Source organism: Balaenoptera borealis (assembly GCF_965194805.1).
Source record: "Balaenoptera borealis genome assembly, chromosome: 5".
In the NCBI taxonomy this organism is placed as follows: Eukaryota; Metazoa; Chordata; class Mammalia; order Artiodactyla; family Balaenopteridae; genus Balaenoptera; species Balaenoptera borealis.
The window spans coordinates 98,653,722-98,676,898 of NC_138862.1; the positions used below are offsets into that span (position 1 = coordinate 98,653,722).

A 23,177-nucleotide genomic window follows, 5' to 3' on the forward strand; every position below is an offset into this window, starting at 1 on the left:
TGTACCTGGCACAGTGCTGGTATTACATATTACTTACTGTATGCAGTAACACTCAGGGTAAAATTTGTCAATTGTCTTACTAATTTCATACTATGGGGTAAAGACTTGAAACAAGAGTGGGTTCACTTCCTCTTATTGCTATAACCCTTACACTGGGTATTAATCCAAATAGGGGTCTGCCATTTATGGCGATTCCGTAAATGTGAATAAGTTCAGCTCCACGGTTGGCCCTAAACAAGGGAACGACAAAGAGTGCTCTGCTGAGTTTCCCCAGACCTGAAGAAGCACTGTGCTCCCAGTTTTTGATGTGCTCCCTGAATATAATCAATTTGTGTTAAAAAAAAAAACAAAAAAACTATTGCCTCAATAGAGCGGGTCAAACATATATTTCTGCTGCTTATTTGCGTGCAAATACTTGATTATTTACATGACAGTGAAAATAATTGGTTTCCTTACACTTTTTCATCAATTTGGAAACTTTAAATATTGTTTTAGTTCTCTCTTACGCCTGGGATAATTTTAACGTGGTCTGCATTCCTAGGCTGTGATGGCTGTAGACGGGGAACTTTGGGACTGGGAGAAGGATTTTCTGCTCTCCGGGTTGGGCTACTGGTTGCCTCTTAATGGAACTGTCTTGTCCTTTCACCCCATGCAGACTCCTTTCCCCTACACCCTGCATTTCAGCTATTTCCAGTGATAGCATTCATGCCCTATTAGCCTGGGCTATTGGACAATGATAAGATTTTCCTTCCTTCAAGACAAGGGTGCATTAGTGCTCAGAAGGCTTTTATCAACCTATGGTGGTACAGTATGTGATATACTCGTTTCAAAAAAAAGTAGAGTATTCATGTTGTTAAAAACATTCTTTTTCTTTCTAATTCTGATTAGCAAACTGCTGGCTTTAACAATAAAGTTTGCCTTTGGAACCCCTATGTTGTCTCTAAGCCGGTTGGTGTCCTTTGGGGTCACTCAGCCAGCGTAATAGCTGTCCAATTCTTTGCTGCAAGAAAACAACTCTTCATCTTCTCCAAAGATAAAGTTAGTAACAGTGTGCATTTAATTTATTTAGTTCTGCGTCCCCAGTTCCTACCCAAATCTATCTTTGGTCCGAAATTCCTCTTAGAGCTGGTGTAGATTTTTAAAATATAGTGACTTACTACTATGTTTTTGGAAATCTGTATTTTAAAAATGATACTGATGGTAATTTAGGAATAGTCCTGGGCAACTGGACAAGGTATTTCATTAAAAAAAATTTTTTTAAGCCATGTACTCATAGATGTAATCCTTATTTTTGGGTTCTCAATAGGCCACATTTTGAGAGTTTCCAAAGTACTCACTAATCCAATAAAAATACAAAACAGAAATGGGAATGAGAAAATGTTGCTTTGCTAAGATATGGAATAGGCACAGCCAATGAACTATTGTTGCTTTTCCATTGAAGAGACTCAGTAAATTAGAAATCAAAGTTAATCTGAAGAATATCAAGTACATTAAGAACATTTCAGTTAAGTATATTAGTCCATTCTGTTTGATAATATTGGTGCACATTCTAAATATGGTGGGAAAAACATTGTACCAAAACCAGGTAGTCCCGGTTGTATCCTGATCACATTGTTTACTACTCATATCTCCCAGAAGAATTTCTTTATCTCTAATAATCTCATCATGTGGTCCTCTGTAACGCTTCTGTTTTACATAATGCCTGATATAGATCCAGTTAACGTGTGATAGATTTCAAGATACCTGGCCGTGAAGAGAAGAAGGACGGGCAATAGGCTTACTGGGGACAGCCTCTGAGACTTTTTCGGTGACTCTGACTTTTAATTCTATTCTAAAGTGATACTTGTATATGTGAAAGTTAAACAGAAAAAAATAGAAATTCGTCTTCAACTCCTTAGCCTCACCCTGTGCATGAGTCCTGCCAAACTTGCTTATTTTACTGTATTACCTATCAGAATGTAAATCTCCTCCCTTCACCTGAAACTTCACCACTCAACTGCCAATTCTAGTTGATTCTACCATCAAACATATTTATCAGCCTCACCTCTCCCTCTCAACTGCCATTGCTCTAATTCAAAATCTCATCTTCTTTTGAATTATTATCTTTCGAGTTAGCTCACCCAAAACATTGCAAGGTTGCCTAACATGTCTCCCTTCTTGCATACGGGTCTCATTCCAATCTGCCCTTCATCCTGCTAATTAAGTGGTGTCTAAGAAAAAAATCTTCAATACCTCCTCTTACCCTCATTCTAAATATCAGCTCTAAAATTCTTAAGCTTTTATATAAAGCCCTCTCCCAGTCTACCAGGCCCACCTCGCTTCTTGCTTTTCTCTTCCATTCATTTGATGCTCCGCATCACACTTTGCCTGTTTCCACCATGCTGCCTCATGGCTCTGCCACGTGCCCTTCTTTCTGCCTTCAGTTCCCTCTCCTCCATGCTCAATTGGCAAAAGCCTATTTATCCTTGAAGTTTCAGACTTTCTGGAGTCTTTCAGACAGACCTAGGTGTTTCTTTCTCTGCACTCCCATTGCACCTGTGTGTCCCTCCTTAGAGCACGTGTTCTGTTGTACTGAAATTGTAGTTAGCTTTCCTAAGTAGGGTCAGTGTCCTTTCAGCTTGTACACTTGGTGTCAGTCACAGTGCTTGGCACCTTGCAGTGTTTGTTCAGTGATTTTTTTTTTTTTTTTGGCTGCATTGGGTCTTCGTTGCTGCATGGGGGCTTTCTCTAGTTGCGGCAAGTGGGCTTCTCACTGCGGTGGCTTCTCTTGTGGAGCACGGGCTCTAGGCTCACGGGCTCAGTAGTTGTGGCTCACAGACTCTAGAGCACAGGCTCAGTAGTTGTGGCGCACAGGCTTAGTTGATCTGTGGCATGTGGGATCTTCCCGGACCAGGGCTCGAACCCATGTCCCCTGCATTGGCAGGCAGATTCTTAACCACTGCACCATCAGGGAAGCCCCAGTGATTATTTTTTGACAGTTTGAAGTGAATACATATTACTGTGAATCTTAAATACCAAAGAAACTCAGAATGAAAACTTTTCTGATGCCTTAGCCTTTAGTTGTTCTATTTTCTGAGATCTTTTAGCACTTTGTTCTAACTCCCATTATTGAATTTATTTTTTTAAATATTTATTTATTTGTGGGGTTTTTTTTGGCTGCCTCAGATCTTAGTTGCACGTGCAGGATCTTTCCTTGTGGTGCGTGGGCTCTTTGTTGCTGTAGTTGTGGCCTACAGGCTCAGTTGCCCTGCGGCATGTGGGAATCTTAGTTCCCTGACCAGGGACTGAACCGGCATCCCCTGCACTGCAAGACGGATTCTTAACCACTGGACCACCAGGGAAGTCCCTCATTATTGAATTTAACACAACCTGACATGTGTACTTGAAGGTTGTATATGTATACTCTATCTTTCACTGTATTTTGAGTGCTTAAAGACAAAGATTATTTGTTGAATTCATTTTTGTGTTTCCCAGTATCTAGCACATATTAATGTACATTAAATACATGTTGAATAAAGTATATAAAATAGTGTAACTATCAACTAACCGACAGGATTCACGAGGTTTGGAACTCGCTTTTTGGGTTGTGCCATATACATAGTAGGTCCTCAATAAATTTTAGTTAAATGCACAAATCTTTGTCAAAGCTAAATATGAAAGATATAACAGATATTTTATCATTATAGAATTCCCTGAAAGGTTTTATAACTTTAAAAGCAAGTGAAAAAAATGTTCTTAGAGTCAGAATTGTGTATAGCTATCATCAATGTTAAGACTACCTGGCCTCTTTCAAGTCAGTTTTATCATGCTATTTTTGCTTTGACTTTTATACCATTACATTGTAATGAAGCTTGTCATGCCGTCTTTCACATTAGTCTAAATCCATTTCACTTTGATAAATGCATAATAGTCTTAGCCTGTATGTCTTCACAACAAACCACAGGGCTTTCAGCTACCAGGTTAAGCCTTTGTTTTATTGCATAAAATTCTTTTGGATATTTTATAGGACTAGGGTTAATTTAGGGAACAGGGAAAAATGAAAGAAAGCATTCTTATTTCAAAGAGCCTTTGATTGAACCATATTTTGGTCTATGAATTGCTAAATTAAAGGATTTTTCAGACCAAAGTAATTTAGTTCCAAATAATTTCCTGAGACTTACTTCAGTTCTTTTTTGGAGAACTGCTCTATTGTGCTTTCCAGTGATTATTAAACAATAGGTTTATCCCGATAACATTTGGTATAAGTAATAGTCCAATTGCATTTTGCTTTGGACTCCTAAATTGTCTCATAAGATGGCAATCACTGATGGCAAGGCCCTGCTGGGAGCCAGTAACTTGGTCATTTAGAGGAGGAATCACCATGGGAGTAAAAGGATTTTCAAAGCCTCTGGGAAATATCTCAACCAGTGAATCTGATTAGGCTTTTCTATTGCTCCTAACTCTTCTCTCCTGGGCTACTAATCCTGATTTGGCCACCAGAATCAGATCAGTTTGTAACTTAATCTTTTGTTTGAGGTTTTGATTTTTCCCAGAGTCTGGTTTCTGTATTGTGCACCCAAGGTTGGGAAGGAAAATTCAAAGACTCTTGTGCTGGTGACTAGCTCTTACCTGTGTGTCTTCCTTTCCCTTCTGCATACCCTCTCTCCTCAACTTTCCTCTATCCATCCAGAGACAAAGCCATTTTCATTTTGTTTAAATTATGCAAGTAAACAGATTAATGCTCTTGTGTAAAAATTACAAATGAGAAAGCATGTAGTACAAGAAGTGAATATCCCTTTTCTTCACTCCCCCTTCAAATCAATCCCTCTCCCAAGAAATATCTATTATTAACATGATGTGTATTGTCTTATATTTATATAAGTATACTTATATACTATAACATGTTATATTATAATAATATGTGATGTTGTTATAATTTATTATTATATACTGTATACCATCCTATGTGTGTATACAAATACAAAGTAGTATTTATTATTAATTTTTATGTAAGTGACATCACATGAGACATACTTTCCTGCAACTTGTTTTCCCTAAACAATATCTCCTGGAGATCTTTCAATGTGAGTATACATAGACCTGAATTTTTACCTGCTACATAGTAATTCATAGTATGGATGGTCATAATTTAATTATTCAATCACCTGTTGATTATAAGAGATATTGTCTCTAACCAACTGTCACACATACACACACACATTTACACACACGTGCACACACACATCTTTAAGACCACATAAGTAATTTCTTGTGATATGTTCTTAGAGATACATTTCTAGAAGTGATGCTATTGGGTCAACAGGGATTCAATTCTTAAAGGATGGTTTAGATGCAGGAATATTGTTCCAATTGGTATACACGTCAGAGGTGTGCAAAGGTGTTTCTTTCCCCACATTCTTGTCAGTGATAGATACCACTAATGTGTTCATTCTTTTGTGAATCTAATGGACAAAAAATTAGGATGAATTTCTTCTTCAATTATTTTTTAGCCATTTATATTTCTTGTTTTTTGTGCATTATCTGATCAAGCCCTTTATCTTATCAACTGGACTCGGGAATACTATCAATAGTAGTAGTTTGAAAAATATATTCATTATCCTTTATTATATATGATGCAAATATTTTGTCTCTTTCAAGCATACATCTTTTAACTTTGTTTATGTGATTTTTATCATTCAAAAGTTTTAAATTTTTATGAAGTTGAGTCTAAGAAATGATTTTCTTTGTGGCTCTGGTTTTGTATCTAGCTTAGGAACATGTTCCACAATTTGTAGTTATAGAGGTGTTCTCCTTTAGTTTCTGCTAATACTTATTCTATTGTCGATTTTTGTTTTGCATTTAACTTTGCAGTTTATTTTTGTGTAAAATGTTTTTTTTTCCTACAAATGGACATCCAAGATTCTTTTTGAATAATTTCTTTTGAAAAATTTGTCTCCCTCACTGGTTTGAAGTTCCACTGTTATCATTTGAATTTCCAGGTATACATGAATTTGTTTCTGGATGCTTTATTCTTTCCATTAGTCTATTTGCCTTTTCCTACATAAATACACCACTGTTTTAACCAGCATAGCTTTATTGTATGTTTTGATATCTGGTAGAGAAATTCCTACTTCTGTGGGGTTTTTTTGTTTTTTGGGTTTTTTTAATTTTAACAATCCTCTGGCATCTTATCCTTCTAAGTAAATGTTAGGATCAGTATTCATATTTCATGAAAAACAGTATTAATTTTTGGATTGGATTTACATTGAATTTGATAGGTGACATCTTTAAAATATTGAGGAAGCACACCCTGTATTTATCCATTTATTCATTTTTTAAAATACCTTTCAGAAAAATTGTACACAAATTTCCCATTCCTTGTTGAGGTTTTTCCTCCACGTTTCAGGTGGCATCTTATCATATTCTTGACTTTTATGGGAGTGTTTATAATGGGATGTGCCCACTTTCTATATAACCTATACATTTAGTTTTAAAATTTAACAATTTTTTTCTAAAACATTTTTTAACTGCCTGGTAATTTTGTATGCTCTTTTGTTGTTTGCTCATTTGGGGGATTTTGACTTTTAGCTCTTTAATTTCATATTAATTACTGCATTTTCTTATCAAATAATTCTAATACCTGGAGTCCTTGGGGATCCAACTTAGATATTTACTATTCTGATGATTCTTCCTCATGGTGAATTGTTCCTTATTGATTCTTTCTATGTTTGGTTATCTTTTATTGTTACCTCATTTTTTGCTGTTGCTAAACTATGGGCATTCTGAGGAATGAAATTGAAAATGCTTTCCTCCAGAGAAGATTTGTGTTTGTTTCTGCAGAATGGAAATGAGGAAAACTACTGTCCTGAGGCTACTGCATTTTCCTTTTTTGTTGTCCTTTTAATTGAACAGTCTTGCCTCAGTGCCTCTGACTCACTGCTGGTCCAAGTCTTAGGCTCCTGGTTATAGTTTTTAATTTTTTATTTTTTATACAGCAGGTTCTTATTAGTTATCTGTTTTATACATATCAGTGTATACATGTCAATCCCAATCTCCAAATTCATCCCACCACCACCACCACCACCCCCCACCCTGCTTTCCCCCCTTGGTGTCCATACGTTTGTTCTCTACATCTGTGTCTCTATTTCTGCCCTGCAAACCGGTTCATCTGTACCATTTTTCTAGATTCTACATATATGCATTAATATACGATATTTGTTTTTCTCTTTCTGACTTACTTCACTCTGTACTAAAGTCTCTAGGTCCATCCATGTCTCTACAAGTGACCCAATTTCATTGCTTTTTAATGGGCGAGTAATATTTCATTGTATATATGTACCACATCTTCTTTATCCATTCGTCTGTCCATGGACATTTAGGTTGCTTCCATGACCTAGCTATTGTAAATAGTGCTGCAATGAACATTGGGGTGCATGTTTCTTTTTGAATTATGGTTTTCTCTGGGTATATGCCCAGTAGTGGGATTGCTGGGTCATATGGTAATTCTAATTTTAGTTTTTTAAGGAACCTCCATACTGTCCTCCATAGTGGTTGTATCAATTTACATTCCCACCAACAGTGCAAGAGGGTTCCCTTTTCTCCACACCCTCTCCAGCATTTATTGTTTGTAGATTTTCTTATGATGCCCATTCTAACCGGTGTGAGGTGATTCCTCATTGTAATTTTGATTTGCATTTCTCTAATAATTAGTGATGTTGACCATCCTTTCATGTGTTTGTTGGCAATCTGTATATCTTCTTTGGAGAAATGTTTATTTAGGTCTTCTGCCCATTTTTAGATTGGGTTGTTTGTTTTTTTTAATATTGAGCTGCATGAGCTGTTTGTATATTTTGGAGATTAATCCTTTGTTGATTCATTTGCAAATATCTTCTCCCATTCTGAGGGTTGTCTTTTGGTCTTGTTTATAGTTTCCTTTGCTGTGCAAAAGCTTTTAAGTTTCATTAGGTCCCATTTGTTTATTTTTGTTTTTATTTCCATTTCTCTAGGAGGTGGCTCAAAAAGGATCTTGCTGTGATTTATGTCATAGAGTGTTCTGCCGATGTTTTCCTCTAAGAGTTTTATAGTATCTGGGCTTACATTTAGGTCTTTAATCGATTTTGAGTTTATTTTTGTGTATGGTGTTAAGGAGTGTTCTAATTACATTCTTTTACATGTAGCTGTCCAGTTTTCCCAGCACCACTTACTGAAGAGGCTGTCTTTGCTCCATTGTATATCCTTGCCTCCTTTATCAAACATAAGGTGACCATATGTGCATGGGTTTATCTCTGGGCTTTCTATCCTGTTCCATTGATCTATATTTCTGTTTTTGTGCCAGTACCATATTGTCTTGATTACTGTAGCTTTGTAGTATCGTTTGAAGTCAGGGAGTCTGATTCCTCCAGCTCTGTTCTTCTGTCCCTCAAGACTGCTTTGGCTATTTGGGGTCTTTTGTGTTTCCATACAAATTGTTAAATTTTTTGTTCTAGTTATGTGAAAAATGCCATTGGTAGTTTGATAGGGATTGCATTGAATCTGTAGATTGCCTTGGGCAGTATAGTCATTTTCACAATGTTGATTCTTCCAATCCAAGAACATGGTATAACTCTCCATCTGTTTGTATCATCTTTAATTTCTTTCATCAGTGTCTTATAGTTTTCTGATTACAGGTCTTTTACCTCCTAAGGTAGGTTTATTCCTAGGTATTTTTTTCTTTTTGTTGCAATGGTGAATTGGAGTGTTTCCTTAATTTCTCTTTGTGATCTTTCGTTGTTAGTGTATAGGAATGCCAGAGATTTCTGTGCATTAATTTTGTATCCTGCAACTTTACCAATTCATTGATTAGCTCTAGTCATTTTCTGGTGGCATCTTTAGGATTATCTATGTATAGCATCATGTCATCTGCAAATAGTGACAGTTTTAATTCTTCATTTCCAATTTGTATTCCTTTTATTTCTTTTTCTCCTCTGATTGTCGTGGCTAGGACTTCCAAAACTATGTTGAACAATTGTGGCGAGAGTGGACATCCTTGTCTTGTTCCTGATCTTAGAGGAAATGCTTTCAGATTTTCACCATTGAGAATGATGTTTGCTATAGGTTTGTCGTATATTGCCTTTATTATGTTAAGGTAGGTTCCCTCTATGCCCACTTTCTGGAGAGTTTTTTTCCTAAATGGGTGTTGAATTTTGTCAAAAGCTTTTTGTGCATCTATTGAGATGATCATTTGGTTTTTATTCTTCAATTTGTTACTATCGTGTATCACATTGATTGATTTGCATATATTGAAGAATCCTTGCATCCCTGGGATAAATTCCACTTGATCATGGTGTGTGAAACTTTCAATGTGTTGTTGGAGTTTATTTGCTAGTACTTTGTTGAGAATTTTTGCATTTATATTCATCAGTGATATTGGTCTGTAATTTTCTTTTTTTGTAGTATCTTTGGTTTTTACATCAGGGTGATGGTGGCCTCATAGAATGTGTTTGGCAGTGTTCCTTCCTCTGCAATATTTTGGAAGAGTTTGAGAAGGATGGGTGTTAGCTCTTCTCTAAGTGTTTGATAGAATTCACCTGTGAAGCCATCTGGTCCTGGGCTTTTGTTTGTTGGAAGATTTTTAATCACAGTTTCAATTTCATTACTTGTGATTGGTCTGTTTATATTTTCTATTTCTTCTGGGGTCAGTCTTGGAAGGTTATACCTTTTAAGAATTGGTCCATTTCTTCCAGGTTGTCCATTTTATTGGCATAGAGTTGCTTGTAGTAATCTCTTAGGAGGCTTTGTATTTCTGCAGTGTCTGTTGTAACTTCTCCTTTCTCATTTCTAATTTCCTTGATTTGAGTCCTCTCCCTCTTTTTCTTGATGAGTCTGGCTAATGGCTTATCAATTTTGTTTATCTTTTCAAAGAACCAGCTTTTAGTTTTATTGATCTTTGCTATTGTTTTCTTTGTTTCTATTTCATTTATTTCTGCTCTGATCTTTATGATTCTTTCCTTCTACTAACTTTGGGTTTTGTTTGTTCTTCTTTCTCTAGTTCCTTTAGGTGTAAGGTTAGATTGTTTATGTGAGATTTTTCTTGTTTCTTGAGGTAGCCTTGTATAGCTATAAACTTCCCTCTTAGAACTGCTTTTGCTGCATCTCATAGGTTTTGGATCATCGTGTTTTCGTCGTCATTTGTCTCTAGGTATTTTTGGATTTCCTCTTTGATTTCTTCAGTTATCTCTTGGTAACTTAGTAACGTATTGTTTAGCCTCCATGTGTTTGTGTTTTTTATGTTTTTTTTTGCCTGTAATTGATTTCTAATCTCATAGCATTGTGGTCAGAACAGATGCTTGATGTGATTTCAGTTTTCTTAAATTTACTGTGCCTTGATTTGTGACCCAAGATGTGATCTATCCTGTAGAATGTTCCATGTGCACTTGAGAAGAAAGTGTAATCTGCTGTTTTCAGATGGAATGTCCTATAAATATCAATTAAATGTATCTGGTCTATTGTGTCATTTAAAGCTCGTGTTTCTTTATTAATTTTCTGTCTGAATGATCTGTCCTTTGGTGTAAGTGAGGTGTTAAATTCCCCCACTATTATTGTGTTACTGTCGATTTCCTCTTTTATAGCTGTTAGCATTTGCCTTATTTATTGAGGTGCTCCTCTTTTGGTTGCATATATATTTATAATTGTTATATGTTCTTCTTGGATTGATCCCTTGATCATTATGTTGTGTCCTTCCTTGTGTCTTATAACATTCTTTATTTTAAAATCTATTTTATCTGATATGAGTATTGCTACTCCGGCTTTCTTTTGATTTCCATTTGTATGGAATATCTTTTTCCATCCCCTCATTTTCAGTCTGTATGTGTCCCTCGGTCTGAAGTGTGTCTCTTGTAGACAGTATATATATAGGTCTTCTTTTTGTATCCATTCAGCGAGCCTATGTCTTATGGTTGGAGCATTTAATCCATTCACATTTAAGGTAATTATCGATATGTATGTTCCTATGACCATTTTCTTAATTGTTTTAGGTTTGTTTTTGTAGGTCCTTTTCTTCTCTTGTATTTCCCACTTAGAGAAGTTCCCTTAGCATTTGTTGTAGAGCTGGTTTGGTGGTGCTGAATTCTCTTAGCTTTTGCTTGTCTGTAAAGCTTTTGATTTCTCCGTTGGATGTGAATGAGATCCTCTCGGGTAGAGTAACCTTGGTTGTAGGTTCTTCCCTTTCATCACTTTAAATATATCATTGCCACTCCCTTCTAACTTGTAGAGTTTCTGCTGAGAAATCAGCTGTTAACCTTATGGGAGTTCCTTTTTATGTTATTTGTTGTTTTTCCCTTGTTGCTTTTCATAATTTTTCTTTGTCTTTAATTTTTGTCAATTTGATTACTATGTGTCTCGATGTGTTTCTCCTTGGGTTTGTCCTGCCTGGGACTCTCTGTGCTTCCTGGAGTTGGGTGGCTATTTCATTTCCTATGTTAGGGAAGTTTTTGACTATAATCTCTTCAAATATTTTCTCAGGTCCTTTCTCTCTCTCTTCTCCTTCTGGGACCCCTATAATGCTAATGTTGGTGCATTTAATGTTGTCCCAGAGGTCTTTTAGGCTGTCTTCATTTCTTTTCATTCTTTTTCTTTATTCTGTTCCATGGCAGTGAATTCCACCATTCTGTCTTCTGTGTTACTTATCCATTCTCCTGCCTCAGTTATTCTGCTTTTGATTCCATCTAGTGTATTTTTCATTTCAATTATTGCATTGTTCATCTCTGTTTGTTTGTTTTTTAATTCTTCTAGGTGTTTGTTCTTTAATTCTTCTAGATCTTTGTTAAACATTTCTTGCATCTTCTCGATCTTTGCATCCATTCTTTTTCTGAGGTCTTTGATCATCTTTACTATCATTATTCTGAATTCTTTTTTGGAAGTTTCCCTATCTTCACTTCATTTAGTTGTTTTTCTGAGGTTTTATCTTTTTCCTTCATCTGGTACATAGTCCTCTGCCTTTTCATTTTGTCTGTCTTTCTGTGAATGTGGTTTTTGGTCCACAGGCTGCAGGATTGTAGTTCTTCTTGCTTCTGCTGTCTGCCCTCCCTCCTGATTATAGTCTACTCATTTATGCCTACTGTTCACTGTCTCCTTGTGAAGTTTGCTTCTTTTTTCCTCCTTCTTCTTTTGGACCTGTGGAGATTGTGTCAATCCCTGAAGGTACAGCAAGGCAGCAGAAATTATGTTTTGTTCAGAGTTGTTTTTCTTTGAAGCAGGAAGACCGCCTACAAAAAGCTAGTCTGGAATGATACTTGAACCAGGATTCCCTTGTTCTAGCTGGTTTTCACTGACTTTCTTCAAAGCAGTTGTTGGTATAAATATTGAGTTAAAAAAGAAAGAAAAAAATTTAAAGTGTTTAGGTTTACTTTGTGATGTAAAAGAGAAACAGTGATCTTTGAAAGGCAAAGTTAGAAAACTTTTGTTTAAAGACTGCGAAAAATTCTGTTATGTTTTTTAGTGTTATGTGAGCAATGATAATAGCAAAAAAATCAATTTAACTGAAATTTTAAAATTCCCCAAAGGACTTTTGTTCTCAAAAAAGAAAGCCATTTAAATAAAATGTTGATATTAGTTAAATTTATTGCTGAACTTCAACTGGGAAATTAATGAGATTTTTGCAGAACAATTCATAGCATTAAGAAACGTTTTGACTTTTTCAAGGTCAATGATAGAATACACAAACAGACACACAATAGAAGTCTGTGTCCTAGAGCTGTATGTCTTCTTTCATTTTTGTTGAAAAGAATGAAAAAAAGATGATAATGGCTATGGTAACAATTTAACAATGAATAGCACAAGAGAAGATTTTAACTTCCCACTAATATTTTAAGGTGGACCTCAATCCTTAGGAAAAAAATGGCAAAAATATTTCTTAAAGGAAGATCTGTTATATTACTTCAAGATAAAAACATTAGCTGAGGTATTCAGTAGAATACTTGTGCTAGCATATATCATGTCAAACAAAATTGCCTTTAAGCATTCACTGATTATGCCTTTGTGGATTATCCAAAGGCTTAAATTCTAAATAAATAGACTTGTTAATACATAAAGGTATATTCAGGAGAGCCAATGCCCTCAGTTCCTGTTATCCTATTATCTGCAAGTAGGCTATCCATTTTTGTGGATTATCCTGGAGAGCTGAGCTGCTGCACTGCTGTCTTCAAAATCCCCTTAGCGATATATACTCTCTCTCTCTTTTTCTTATTGTCATTTTATATCTATGCCCTACAGGATGGTAGGAGTTAGTAGCAAATATTTGATGCAGCCAAACAAATCTCATTTTGATGCAGTTCTCTTTGATGCAGCCAAACAAATCTCATTTTGATGCAGTTCTCTAAGTCTGTCTTCTACTTTTCCCTCACTTTTATATCATTATTAGGAAACTATGAATCTTTTTTCCCCCTAACTACTTTGAATTAAATTTAGACATGTTGCCAATATGTAAATAATGCTGATTTGGTTTTAAGAAGTGCACTGAAAACAGATTCTGTATCCATCCATACATATATTTTTGTACCCACCCATCCATGAAGTTACCCATTTATAATTCTAATGTTTATAGGATAAAAGAAAAGTTTTGTTTATTTATTTGTTATAGTTTTATTATGCCTATGTGAAATGATTCTGTCCATCTCTGGCAGGAGGCAGGAAGAAATTTTTTGTAAAATTAGACTACATTTCTTTAGCCCAATCTTCACAATACACCTTCTTGAAATTGCTTCAGTTGTTGTTATTTTGGAATCTATAGGTAATGGATTGAGCAATTTCAGTACATTCAGACAAAATTGACAGAATTTCAGAGCTGGCGGTGTTCCCTTCTGTATAAAGGTGAGGAAATGGAGAAGTAATATAATATACCTAAGCTGACAGACCTGAGTAATATTAAAACTAGGATCGAGATATCTGGAGTCTGGAGTCCCAATCCACTGGTTTCTAGTGCTAGTGTATATGAATAATGCAGGATTTGCTTTTATAATCCTGCATTATTAAGTGGGTAACAGTTGAAACAAGATAAAGATTAAGTAGAAAAATAAGTCCTCATCATTATGTGAAAAGCTAAATTTTGCCTTGATACAAAATCACAAGCTTGGATGCTTACTCCTCCAAATACTATAAAAATGGAGATGAAGTAAAGACCCCCTATATAAAGTATTTCAAGGACTAGACTTAGTAAGTCTGAGTTTGGACAAGCATCACAAGTTCTCAGGTATCGTGATGAAAATAGAAAGTACAGTTTAGATGAAAATATATGGAAAATATAAATTAAAAAATAATCAATTACTCAATTATAATTTTTAAGCCTGGGTGTTTACCAATTTCTTTATTTTTCCTACTAAGAATAAAGAAAACTTCTCTGGGATATTGGAATGGAAAATGATATTAAATATACTCCTTTCTGAAATGTGACCTAATTCTATTCCAGAAGTCAATTCGAATATAAAAAAAGAGGAAAATCAAGGATTCTCAAATATTAACTAGATATTTAAGTGATATTTTGCAAAAGGACTTGATTAATAAAATAGAATTAATGTGAGATATTTTTCTTGATTAAAAAGATATAGACTGATTAGGGGAGTACAGTTATCTGGTTTAAAGCCAAGCCACATGATATTACTGACTAAACTGAGAGAAAGATGTCTTGTTCAAGGAGATTAGCATTGATCTTAAAACCAAATTGAGAAGTTAAAGTACAATACAATGAAAATACTTGGGAAATTAAAAGAAAACAAACCCAAAAATCTAATGCCTGAGCCCCATCCTCAGAGAGTCTGATTTAATAGGTTTGGGAAAAGGCTCAAACATAAGCAATTTCTAAAACACCTTAGGTATTTCTAATGTCAAGATTAAGAACCACTGGTATAGAATGTGAAGTGTAGAAGAAATTGAAAACCATACGGGAGGTCAACTACCATGACATGATTTCTGGGAGAATGCTGAAACACTGTTTTATACATTGATGACAGTATATAAATGTTGTTGGCTTTGATTCTCAGCAGAAAGAAAAATTAGAGAATTAAAGACGGAAGGGGACTTAGTAGGATCACTAATTACGAGAGTTAAGGGTTCTTCAAGGGAAGAAGGGAAAGAAGAAAAGTAAAAATTAATTTTAAGAAAAATTAATGAATATACACATTTTGCTTAAAAAAATGCACCTCTAATTTTAATTGCTAATAGCAAGAACTCACCTGTCATAGAGTAGAGGTTATCACTCATCTATTTTTAATTTTTCATTTAATTTATGTGACTAAATGTCAATGAAATATTAAAGTCAACATAAATGATTTGAACAACATGCAGAAAATAATTCTGGGGAAATTATAGTCCACTAATACTGTTGAGTTATTGTTAATCTATACTCAACCATGCCCCAGATTATTTTTCTGAAATGAAGTTAATTTCAGTTTTTTAGGAGGGAGTCCATACCAAACAAGACAGGATTTTGAACAATGAGAATATGACTATTGTAAGTTATATGAGTGTTTGAGAATGATCTAGATGCATCTAATCTATGTGGTTTTAACATTCAAAATAATAGCTTATCAATCCTATTTATATTTAGAACACTTTGAAATATATTTGCAAGTCTTAGTTCTTGTAGAGTTTATATTTTTGAGGATAAACATTCTCTGGAGAGTGGCCAGAATGTTTTAAATTGTTGTTGTAGAATAAGTTGTTTAATAAAAAATTCTTGCCAAGAAAAACCAATTTACTTTATAAATATATATTCTTGGGATTAGAGGGATTGGTAATGCTGCTTATCTGGTAGAAGTTGAGTAGGTCAGTTTAAGTTTGTTATAAGTGTTAGTAAGTGGAGAGGTTACCCTATACATCAAGCATACTCATTTCTGCAAGATGTTTGAAAAAGTCTCATAAAATTTCATTGTGAATTAGATGAGATCTGCAATTGGATAAATAACCATATAGAAGTGAGGCAAGCTTTTTTATGGAAGTGTTATATTTTTGGACTTATCCTAGCTAATATTTTTAACAGTGAGTGGGATAAAAACATAGTTGTTAAATGAACCACAACCTTCAACAAATTAAGAAAATATCTATTGACCATCTACTGTATTCCATGTGATGTGTGGACAAATCAGGGAGGAATTATCAATATAATAGAATTAGGATTCAAAATTATATCTTTACACTTTGAAACTAGAAAAATCCTAGTTTTAGCTTACAACATCAGATTTTTGAAGGTAGGATGGTAGATGTCTGGCTTGATTATTTGTTCATGGGAATAAGATTTAGAGTTTTGCTCAGTCAGGACCCCAAGGTAAGGGCAATGCATGTTGGAGTGGCTTAATCAGCTCACGTAAAAGTAGGCTGCTTTAAAGAAGTCACAGTGCCTGTAACAATGGTTAGAACACACCTGAAATATTGGCTCAATTCTGAGCACTTTGCTTAAACAGGTCCTTGAGGACCCTGAGGTATTCATTTTACATATTAGTGAGCAGAGAGATACTGTCTTATATTGATAGTGCAGTAATTAATGTGTAAGTATATTATTTTAAAGCATAATAACAATAGGACTAAAAAAAATAACAATGTTTAGATTGGGGCAATGGGAAGAGAAAGGGAGAAAATGAGTGTAAGTAACTGCATTACTTTCAGAGGAGAGTGTCATTCAATGTATGATTAATATATGCTATGTTCACACACACACGCGCGCACACACACACACACACACACACAGAGCTATTATTTGGTGTTACGGAGAAAACCATAACTCAAAAAGAGTTAAAGGCTGTCTCTGAGGAGTGGGACTTGAGGCCGAGAGGGATGGGTTGAAGAAAAATCCCTTCGATGCTATTGCATTTTACACCATGGACATATCTTATTTTATATATATGTTTTTTAAAAATTATTTATTTATTTATTTTGGCTGTGTTGGGTCTTCGTTTCTGTGCGAGGGCTTTCTCCAGTTGCGGCAAGTGGGGGCCACTCTTCATCACGGTGCGCGGGCCTCTCACTGTCGCGGCCTCTCCCGTTGCGGAGCACAGGCTCCAGACGCGCAGGCTCAGTAATTGTGGCTCACGGGCCTAGTTGCTCCGGGCATGTGGGATCTTCCCAGACCAGGGCTCGAACCCGTGTTCCCTGCATTGGCAGGCAGATTCTCAACCACTGCGCCACCAGGGAAGCCCTTATTTTTTTTTTTTTAAAGTAAGCAAGGCCTGGATGACCATCCTCCCCTGGAGAGAAAATGGGAAAAAAAAGACAAAGTGAGAGAATCAAGAGGCTGCCATGGTGGAGGGGGATCTAAAAATGATGTTAAGATGTTGAAAGAACTGGGGCCATTTACCCTGGACAAAGAGGTATACGAAGAGACTTATGTAGGAAAAGAGAGTAGGATAGAATCAAAAGGTAGACAAGGACATCTTTGACTGATCATAATGGTTACTCTAGGAATTTCTATCCCATGGGATATCAGGAACTGTATGGGAGATGTGTGTGTCTATGTATCCAAAGAAATTATGTGGAAAATTGTGTGCATGTATGGGTATATGCATTTAGGAGGAGGGGATGGACCATCGTTTTCAAATGATTTTTTTTTCCCCCAAAGGAGTATATGATTTAAAATAGGTTAAAAACTACTGGGTAGCCTGCCCTATGGAGTAATAAACACTCGTTTAAACAGAGGTCATCTTTTATAGATAATTTAAAATAATTCTCATACTGGATAAGATGCAGTAGTTTATTTGAAAGAAACTTTTTTGCTCTTAGGTTCTAATGTTTATACAATAAAAAGACTAAAATACACTTAATAATGAAAAAAAACCATTTACTGAACACTGACCACATACTGGTCATCAGGCTAAATGCTTGACATGGGCTCTCATTCACTCTTCATAGCATCAGATTAGGTAGGTACCACATCAAAAACTCAGAGAGACAAAGAAATTTACTAGAGGTCACCCTGCAGTAAGGGATAGAGCCAAAATCAGAACCCAAAAAGTTTGGCCCTAGAGCTGGCCCGCTGGCCCCTATTGGAGAGGATTTTCGCTGTGTTCACTCTGACTCTCCCTCACTGCCCTGTGTTAATTCTGCACCGTGACTGACAGTGGCAACACTTGCATCTGCAAAGCTGCTCTTCCCATTTCCTTCAGTGTTTATCTTGTTCCATCTGCATGTCATTTTTTTGTGCCTTAATTGTCTGTGATTTATCTGAACTTGATTTCATTTAATAACAAGTCTTTTATTTCATCAAAAAATATATACATATATTATCTATCTATCTATCTATCTATCTATCGAAAGAGGTTGTATTCATTTTCTATTGCTACTGTGACAGATAACCACAAACTCAGTGGTTTGAAACAACACACCTTTAATGTTTTGTAGGTTAGAATTCCAGCCTGGGTCTCACTGGGCTAAAATCAAGGTGCTCCAAGGGCTGTCTTCTTTTCTGGAGGTTCTGGGGGAGAATCGTTCCCTTGCCTTCTCCAGCTCTCCTGGTTCATGGCCCCCTTTCTCCTTCCTCGAAGCCAGGAACATTAGGTAGAGTCCATCTCACATCCCATCACTCTGATCTCCCTTGTGATTACATTGGACTTGCCCAAATCAACCAGGATAATCTCTCCATCTCAAAGGCCTTAATTTATGACATCTGCAAAAATCTCTTTTGGCATGTAAGATAGCATATTCACATTTTCCAGGGATTAGGACGTGGGCGTCTTTGAAGATGATTACTCCACCTACCATAAGCACCTACTAAATGCAGGCACTTTTCTGGGGACTGAGACAAAACACAATCCCTTCCCTAGAAGAGATTACAATTGAGGAGATACTGAAGCAGAGAAGGGAAACACAAAAAAATATGTGCTATGAGAGAAGTGTGAACAATTACAGCACTATGCAAAGCCTGCCTGGGATCGAGGATGAGCTAGAGAAAATCTGGCTAAAAAATTAGAATTATTCTTGACATATTCATGTGACTTTGTTACTTTTCATGCAGGTTTTGAGACTCTGGGATATTCAGCACCAGGTATCCCTCCAGAGGATAGCTTGTTCTTTCTCTAAAAGTCAGGACTTCAGATGTCTCTTCCACTTTGATGAAGCCCACGGACGACTTTTCATCTCATTTAATAACCAGCTAGCATTGCTGGCAATGAAAAGTGATTCCAGCAAGAGGGTGAAAAGCCACAAGAAAGCAGTCACTTGTGTGCTTTACAATTCAGTCTTGAAGCAGGTAATGATGTTTTTCTGTCACTCTCCTGACATGTCCCCACATCCAGAGGCTCATTTCCTTAATTCAATCTAAGGACAAATATAGAAAAGGAAATGTGGAAAAGAAATGATTTAAAAACTGTGTGCATTTCTGCAATAATATGTATTCAGGTGGATTTGAAGAGTGATTTCATTTTCAACCAGTGACCACAGCAGCACTGATAGAGTTACTAGGAGGAAACATTCCAGCTAAAACAAACACAACATGGAATGTAATTGAACTTATCTTTGTTACCCACTAGTTTGGGTTTTAATGCCAAATGCAAGTGAACCTGGCTGTAAAATTCCCTTTTATGAACACCATCCTCCTGCATCCCCATGGAAAGATCTGAAATATGCATGAAATGTAATTAGCAAAGATCCATTTTGCTGGCATAGTTTAGGCAAGTGGCTCACAGTGGCAGCCCGGAATGTATTCATAATAAAATGATTCAGTTAAATGTGGTGCCACTTGGTATGCAGTGCGAGTGTTGTTTGTCTCCCGACCACGGTAATGACGCTTTGCAGCTTTTGCTTATGGGAGCGCTCCCTGCATGTCAATGAGGAAGCGGGCTCCTCTGGGGTGGAGATGCCGCAAGGACCACAGGCCTTCTTAGAGGATAGGGAGGGCCAGCCTGTGGATATCACAGAGCGCGCGGGCACCCATAGAGCTTAGTCTGCGACCATGATCACCTCAGGCCTGAGAGTCACAGCACAGCAGGAGCCAAGCAGACAGCCAGTATCCAGCTTGCGGCCAATTAAACAGTAACTCCAGCCCATTCTTTCTTTCCTTGCTGCAGAAGCTTCTGCATCCACACAGAAATGAGTAGTTCAGATTGGGTGCAAGGGGAGGAGAGCCCTTTGTTAGTAATGAGTAGTGTATTATGTCACTACTTCAAACACTCTGTTTTCCGGGTATTTTGGGAGATAAAAATCCTTTACAAAACGATCCATTTTGAATTCCATCTTCGGGGAAAACGTTCCCTCGTAAATGTTTTACTGAACTTTATGAACGCAACCAGTTAATGCGACTCCCTGGTGGCCACTGAGAGATGTATTTGTTTCCAGGAGAACATTCTGGTAATTGTGATCTGCAAAGTTAAAGTGCTAGGTTTGTGTGTTGATGTTACGATTTGCTATTGCCTGACCATAAAATGAGCAATCTTCCATGAGGAATTCAGGAAATGGGACACAAAGAAGGTCTGGAATCTTCCATTTGGAACATGAAGATAAAGCCAAGATAACACAAGGATATGCAAGTTATAGGCAACAATAGACTATGCACATATGGAATATTATGTAGAAAGAATCTCTGTACAAATGAGTTGGATATTCATGCCTCTACTTATTTCTGCTGTTCAAAGTATAAATAATTAAATGCATTAATATGTATATAAAGCACGTAGAGCTGTGTGTCATACTTAAGTGTTTCCTGACTATTAGCAGCTAAATTATAGAGAAACACTTCAACGTTGTATAACATTTATAATTGTAAAAATGTGTTGCCGTCAAGTGCAAAGAAAACAATATCGCCCACAGTCCCATCAGCCAGTGATAATTTATCATTTCAGAATAATTAGACAAAGCAAATAAAACAGTTTTGAATAAGTTTCAGGTGCCAGGAATGAGGGATCAAAGATTCAGGTGCCACATAGTTTCTTTGCCCCCGTAGTTCAGGGAGACGCAGGTTCTGGGCGTCTTCCAAGAGCTCATTGCCGGGTAGGTGCTCATTACAGGCCTGTGGGGTGAAAGAAGAGGAAGCAGACACATGACCAACTCACAAGGAAACAATGGAGTAGAGTAAAATGAATAGGGGTAAAAGCAAAGTGCTATCCTTGAAAAGTGATCAAATCTGGCTGGGGCTGGGGTGGGTGACATTCAGCAGAGCCCTGAAATCTAGAGTGGGAACCCCTAAGAGGAGAGAAGGAAGTAGTTCCAGACAGAATGTACAACATGGCCACCTGCAAAGAAGCTTGAGCACAGACTCTACATTATTTTTTCAGGGAGAGGGTTTATTCTGGTATGGCTAGTTTGGGGATACTTAGCAAAAACTGTGGGACTTGAGGCAGTGAAGGGAGCTTAGAGCCAGATTGTGAAGGTCATTCACTCAATGTACCAAGGTCTAGTCTTGGAAAAATATAGACTTGAGGTTAGAACAGCAGTTCTCACAGCGTGATCTCAGATCCCTGGGGAAGTCAGATCCTTTCAGAGGATCTTCAAGATCACAGCTCTTTTCATTATAATATTAACTTGCTGTTTACATTTTCCTCTCTTGTTCATGAGTGTACAATGGAGTTTTCTAGAGGCTATATGATGAGTGAAGACATCATTGCTCTGATGGCTAAAGGAATGCGTGCTTTTGTATTCCTGTGTTTTAACAATTTCTCAGTTTAAATTTCTACTTTGGTAAATATATATGTTTCTTTGTCTGTCTCTGTCTTTATCTCTACCTCTGTCTCTGTCTCTATTGCCCACATAAATAGAAGCTATTTGGATTCTTCAATAATTTTTAGTAGTGTAAAGGGATTCCGAGATCAAAAGTTTTGAGAACTGCTGAGTTAGAGAAATGTGAGTTCAAATGTTGGGCAGACTATTTATCGTGTCTAAGCTTCAGTTTATTGACTTTCAAAAGTGTGTGTGTGGCAGGGCGGGGGTGGTGTGAGCATAGATGTAATAATGGTAACAACAAGTATCTCTGCAGCATTGCCTTACTGTGTCCTGCCTCTTGGAAGTTGTCCTCCTTCCTCCCAGGCGGCCAGCCCTGGCAAGTCTCCCCCCGCTCCCCCATACCTCTCAGGTTGAAGGGTGATGCTTTAGGACACCTCTTTTTCTTATTAACATCTTGATATTTCTTACTCTTTATTTTACCCATGTGTCATATGAAAGCAGATGTTGGGAAGAGTTAGAAAGGCGGAGGGGCCCCTGAATTGGGCTTTGTCTCTGGTCCCTTGAGGTGAGGAAGAGTTTTTTTCTGCCCCTTCTCTTCTCTGCCATTGAAGTTCCTGCTGGTAAACATTCAGTTCCGGGGCTCATCTCTGGTCCTCTCGACATCCGAGGTCTCTGGGGACATCTACTGCCATACCTCTCTCCCCTCTCTGCGTGTCGGTTGCATTTCTAGTTGTTTTCCAGTTAAACACTTAGCTAAATTCTCACTTTCTCCCCTCCCATGTTTGGTGGAAGGGAAAGATCCTTGTCTTCCACTTCTGTGTTTTCCTACAACTCCCAACACTCTTCTGAGCACCAATGGATGTTCGATTCCTTTTACTGCTATTTCTAATTCTAAGTTCAAAATGAACCCATGCTTTTTCAGTCCACTGGTGCTTGCTCTTTTGTTATTTGGTTTGGTGTCTTTTTGAAAGACTTTCCTTTTATCTGAATCCAATGAAAACCTTCCCTTCCGTTGTCATTTCAACATGTTGCTGACACTTTACTCTTATTTCATTCTATTTGGTCATCAGTGGGAACCTACAAATATTTCTATATGAAAGTGACATGGCATATTTCTGTGACTTTTCTTTATCTTCCTGCCTTTTGGTACCCTCACATCCTAATCTAAGAAAGTGATGTTAAGCCACACAGGGCCTTTGAAGAGGAACCTTATGCTTTATTTCACCCAGCAAAGCTTGCCCTCACAGCTAGTGGCAGAACAAGTTGGGACAGGTTGAGGGAGTTCCTGGAATGCACAATTTTTAAAGAATCAAAGTCACTCAATATCCTGGAGGTAGTTCTAATGAACTGTCTTTGCATAGAATTCTTAAATAAAGCTTTTCTTAAAAACCCATGAAAGCTGGGGAACTTTAAAAATGTATTTGTAGGTAACATATAAACTGGAATAGACAAAATTTCTGACTTATCACCATGGCTCTCATCCTAATGATGTGGGTTTATGTGTTTTTGTAAAATAGATAATGTTTTGGTGTGTTTTGCATCTAGACATATTTATCATCAGGCTAAATATATCGGTATCATCAAAT

The 23,177-nt window shown here is 36.8% G+C and overlaps 1 protein-coding gene across 1 annotated transcript in view; it reads left to right on the plus strand.

Moving 5' to 3' along the window:
• The window catches only part of WDR49 (WD repeat domain 49), a 155,190-nt gene that overhangs the window by 55,856 nt on the left and 76,157 nt on the right, over positions 1–23,177 (plus strand). Inside the window, 3 exon segments of the mRNA XM_082393612.1 lie at positions 889–890; positions 892–1,038; positions 18,953–19,186. Of these exon segments, the coding sequence (XP_082249738.1) occupies positions 889–890; positions 892–1,038; positions 18,953–19,186 (383 nt within the window).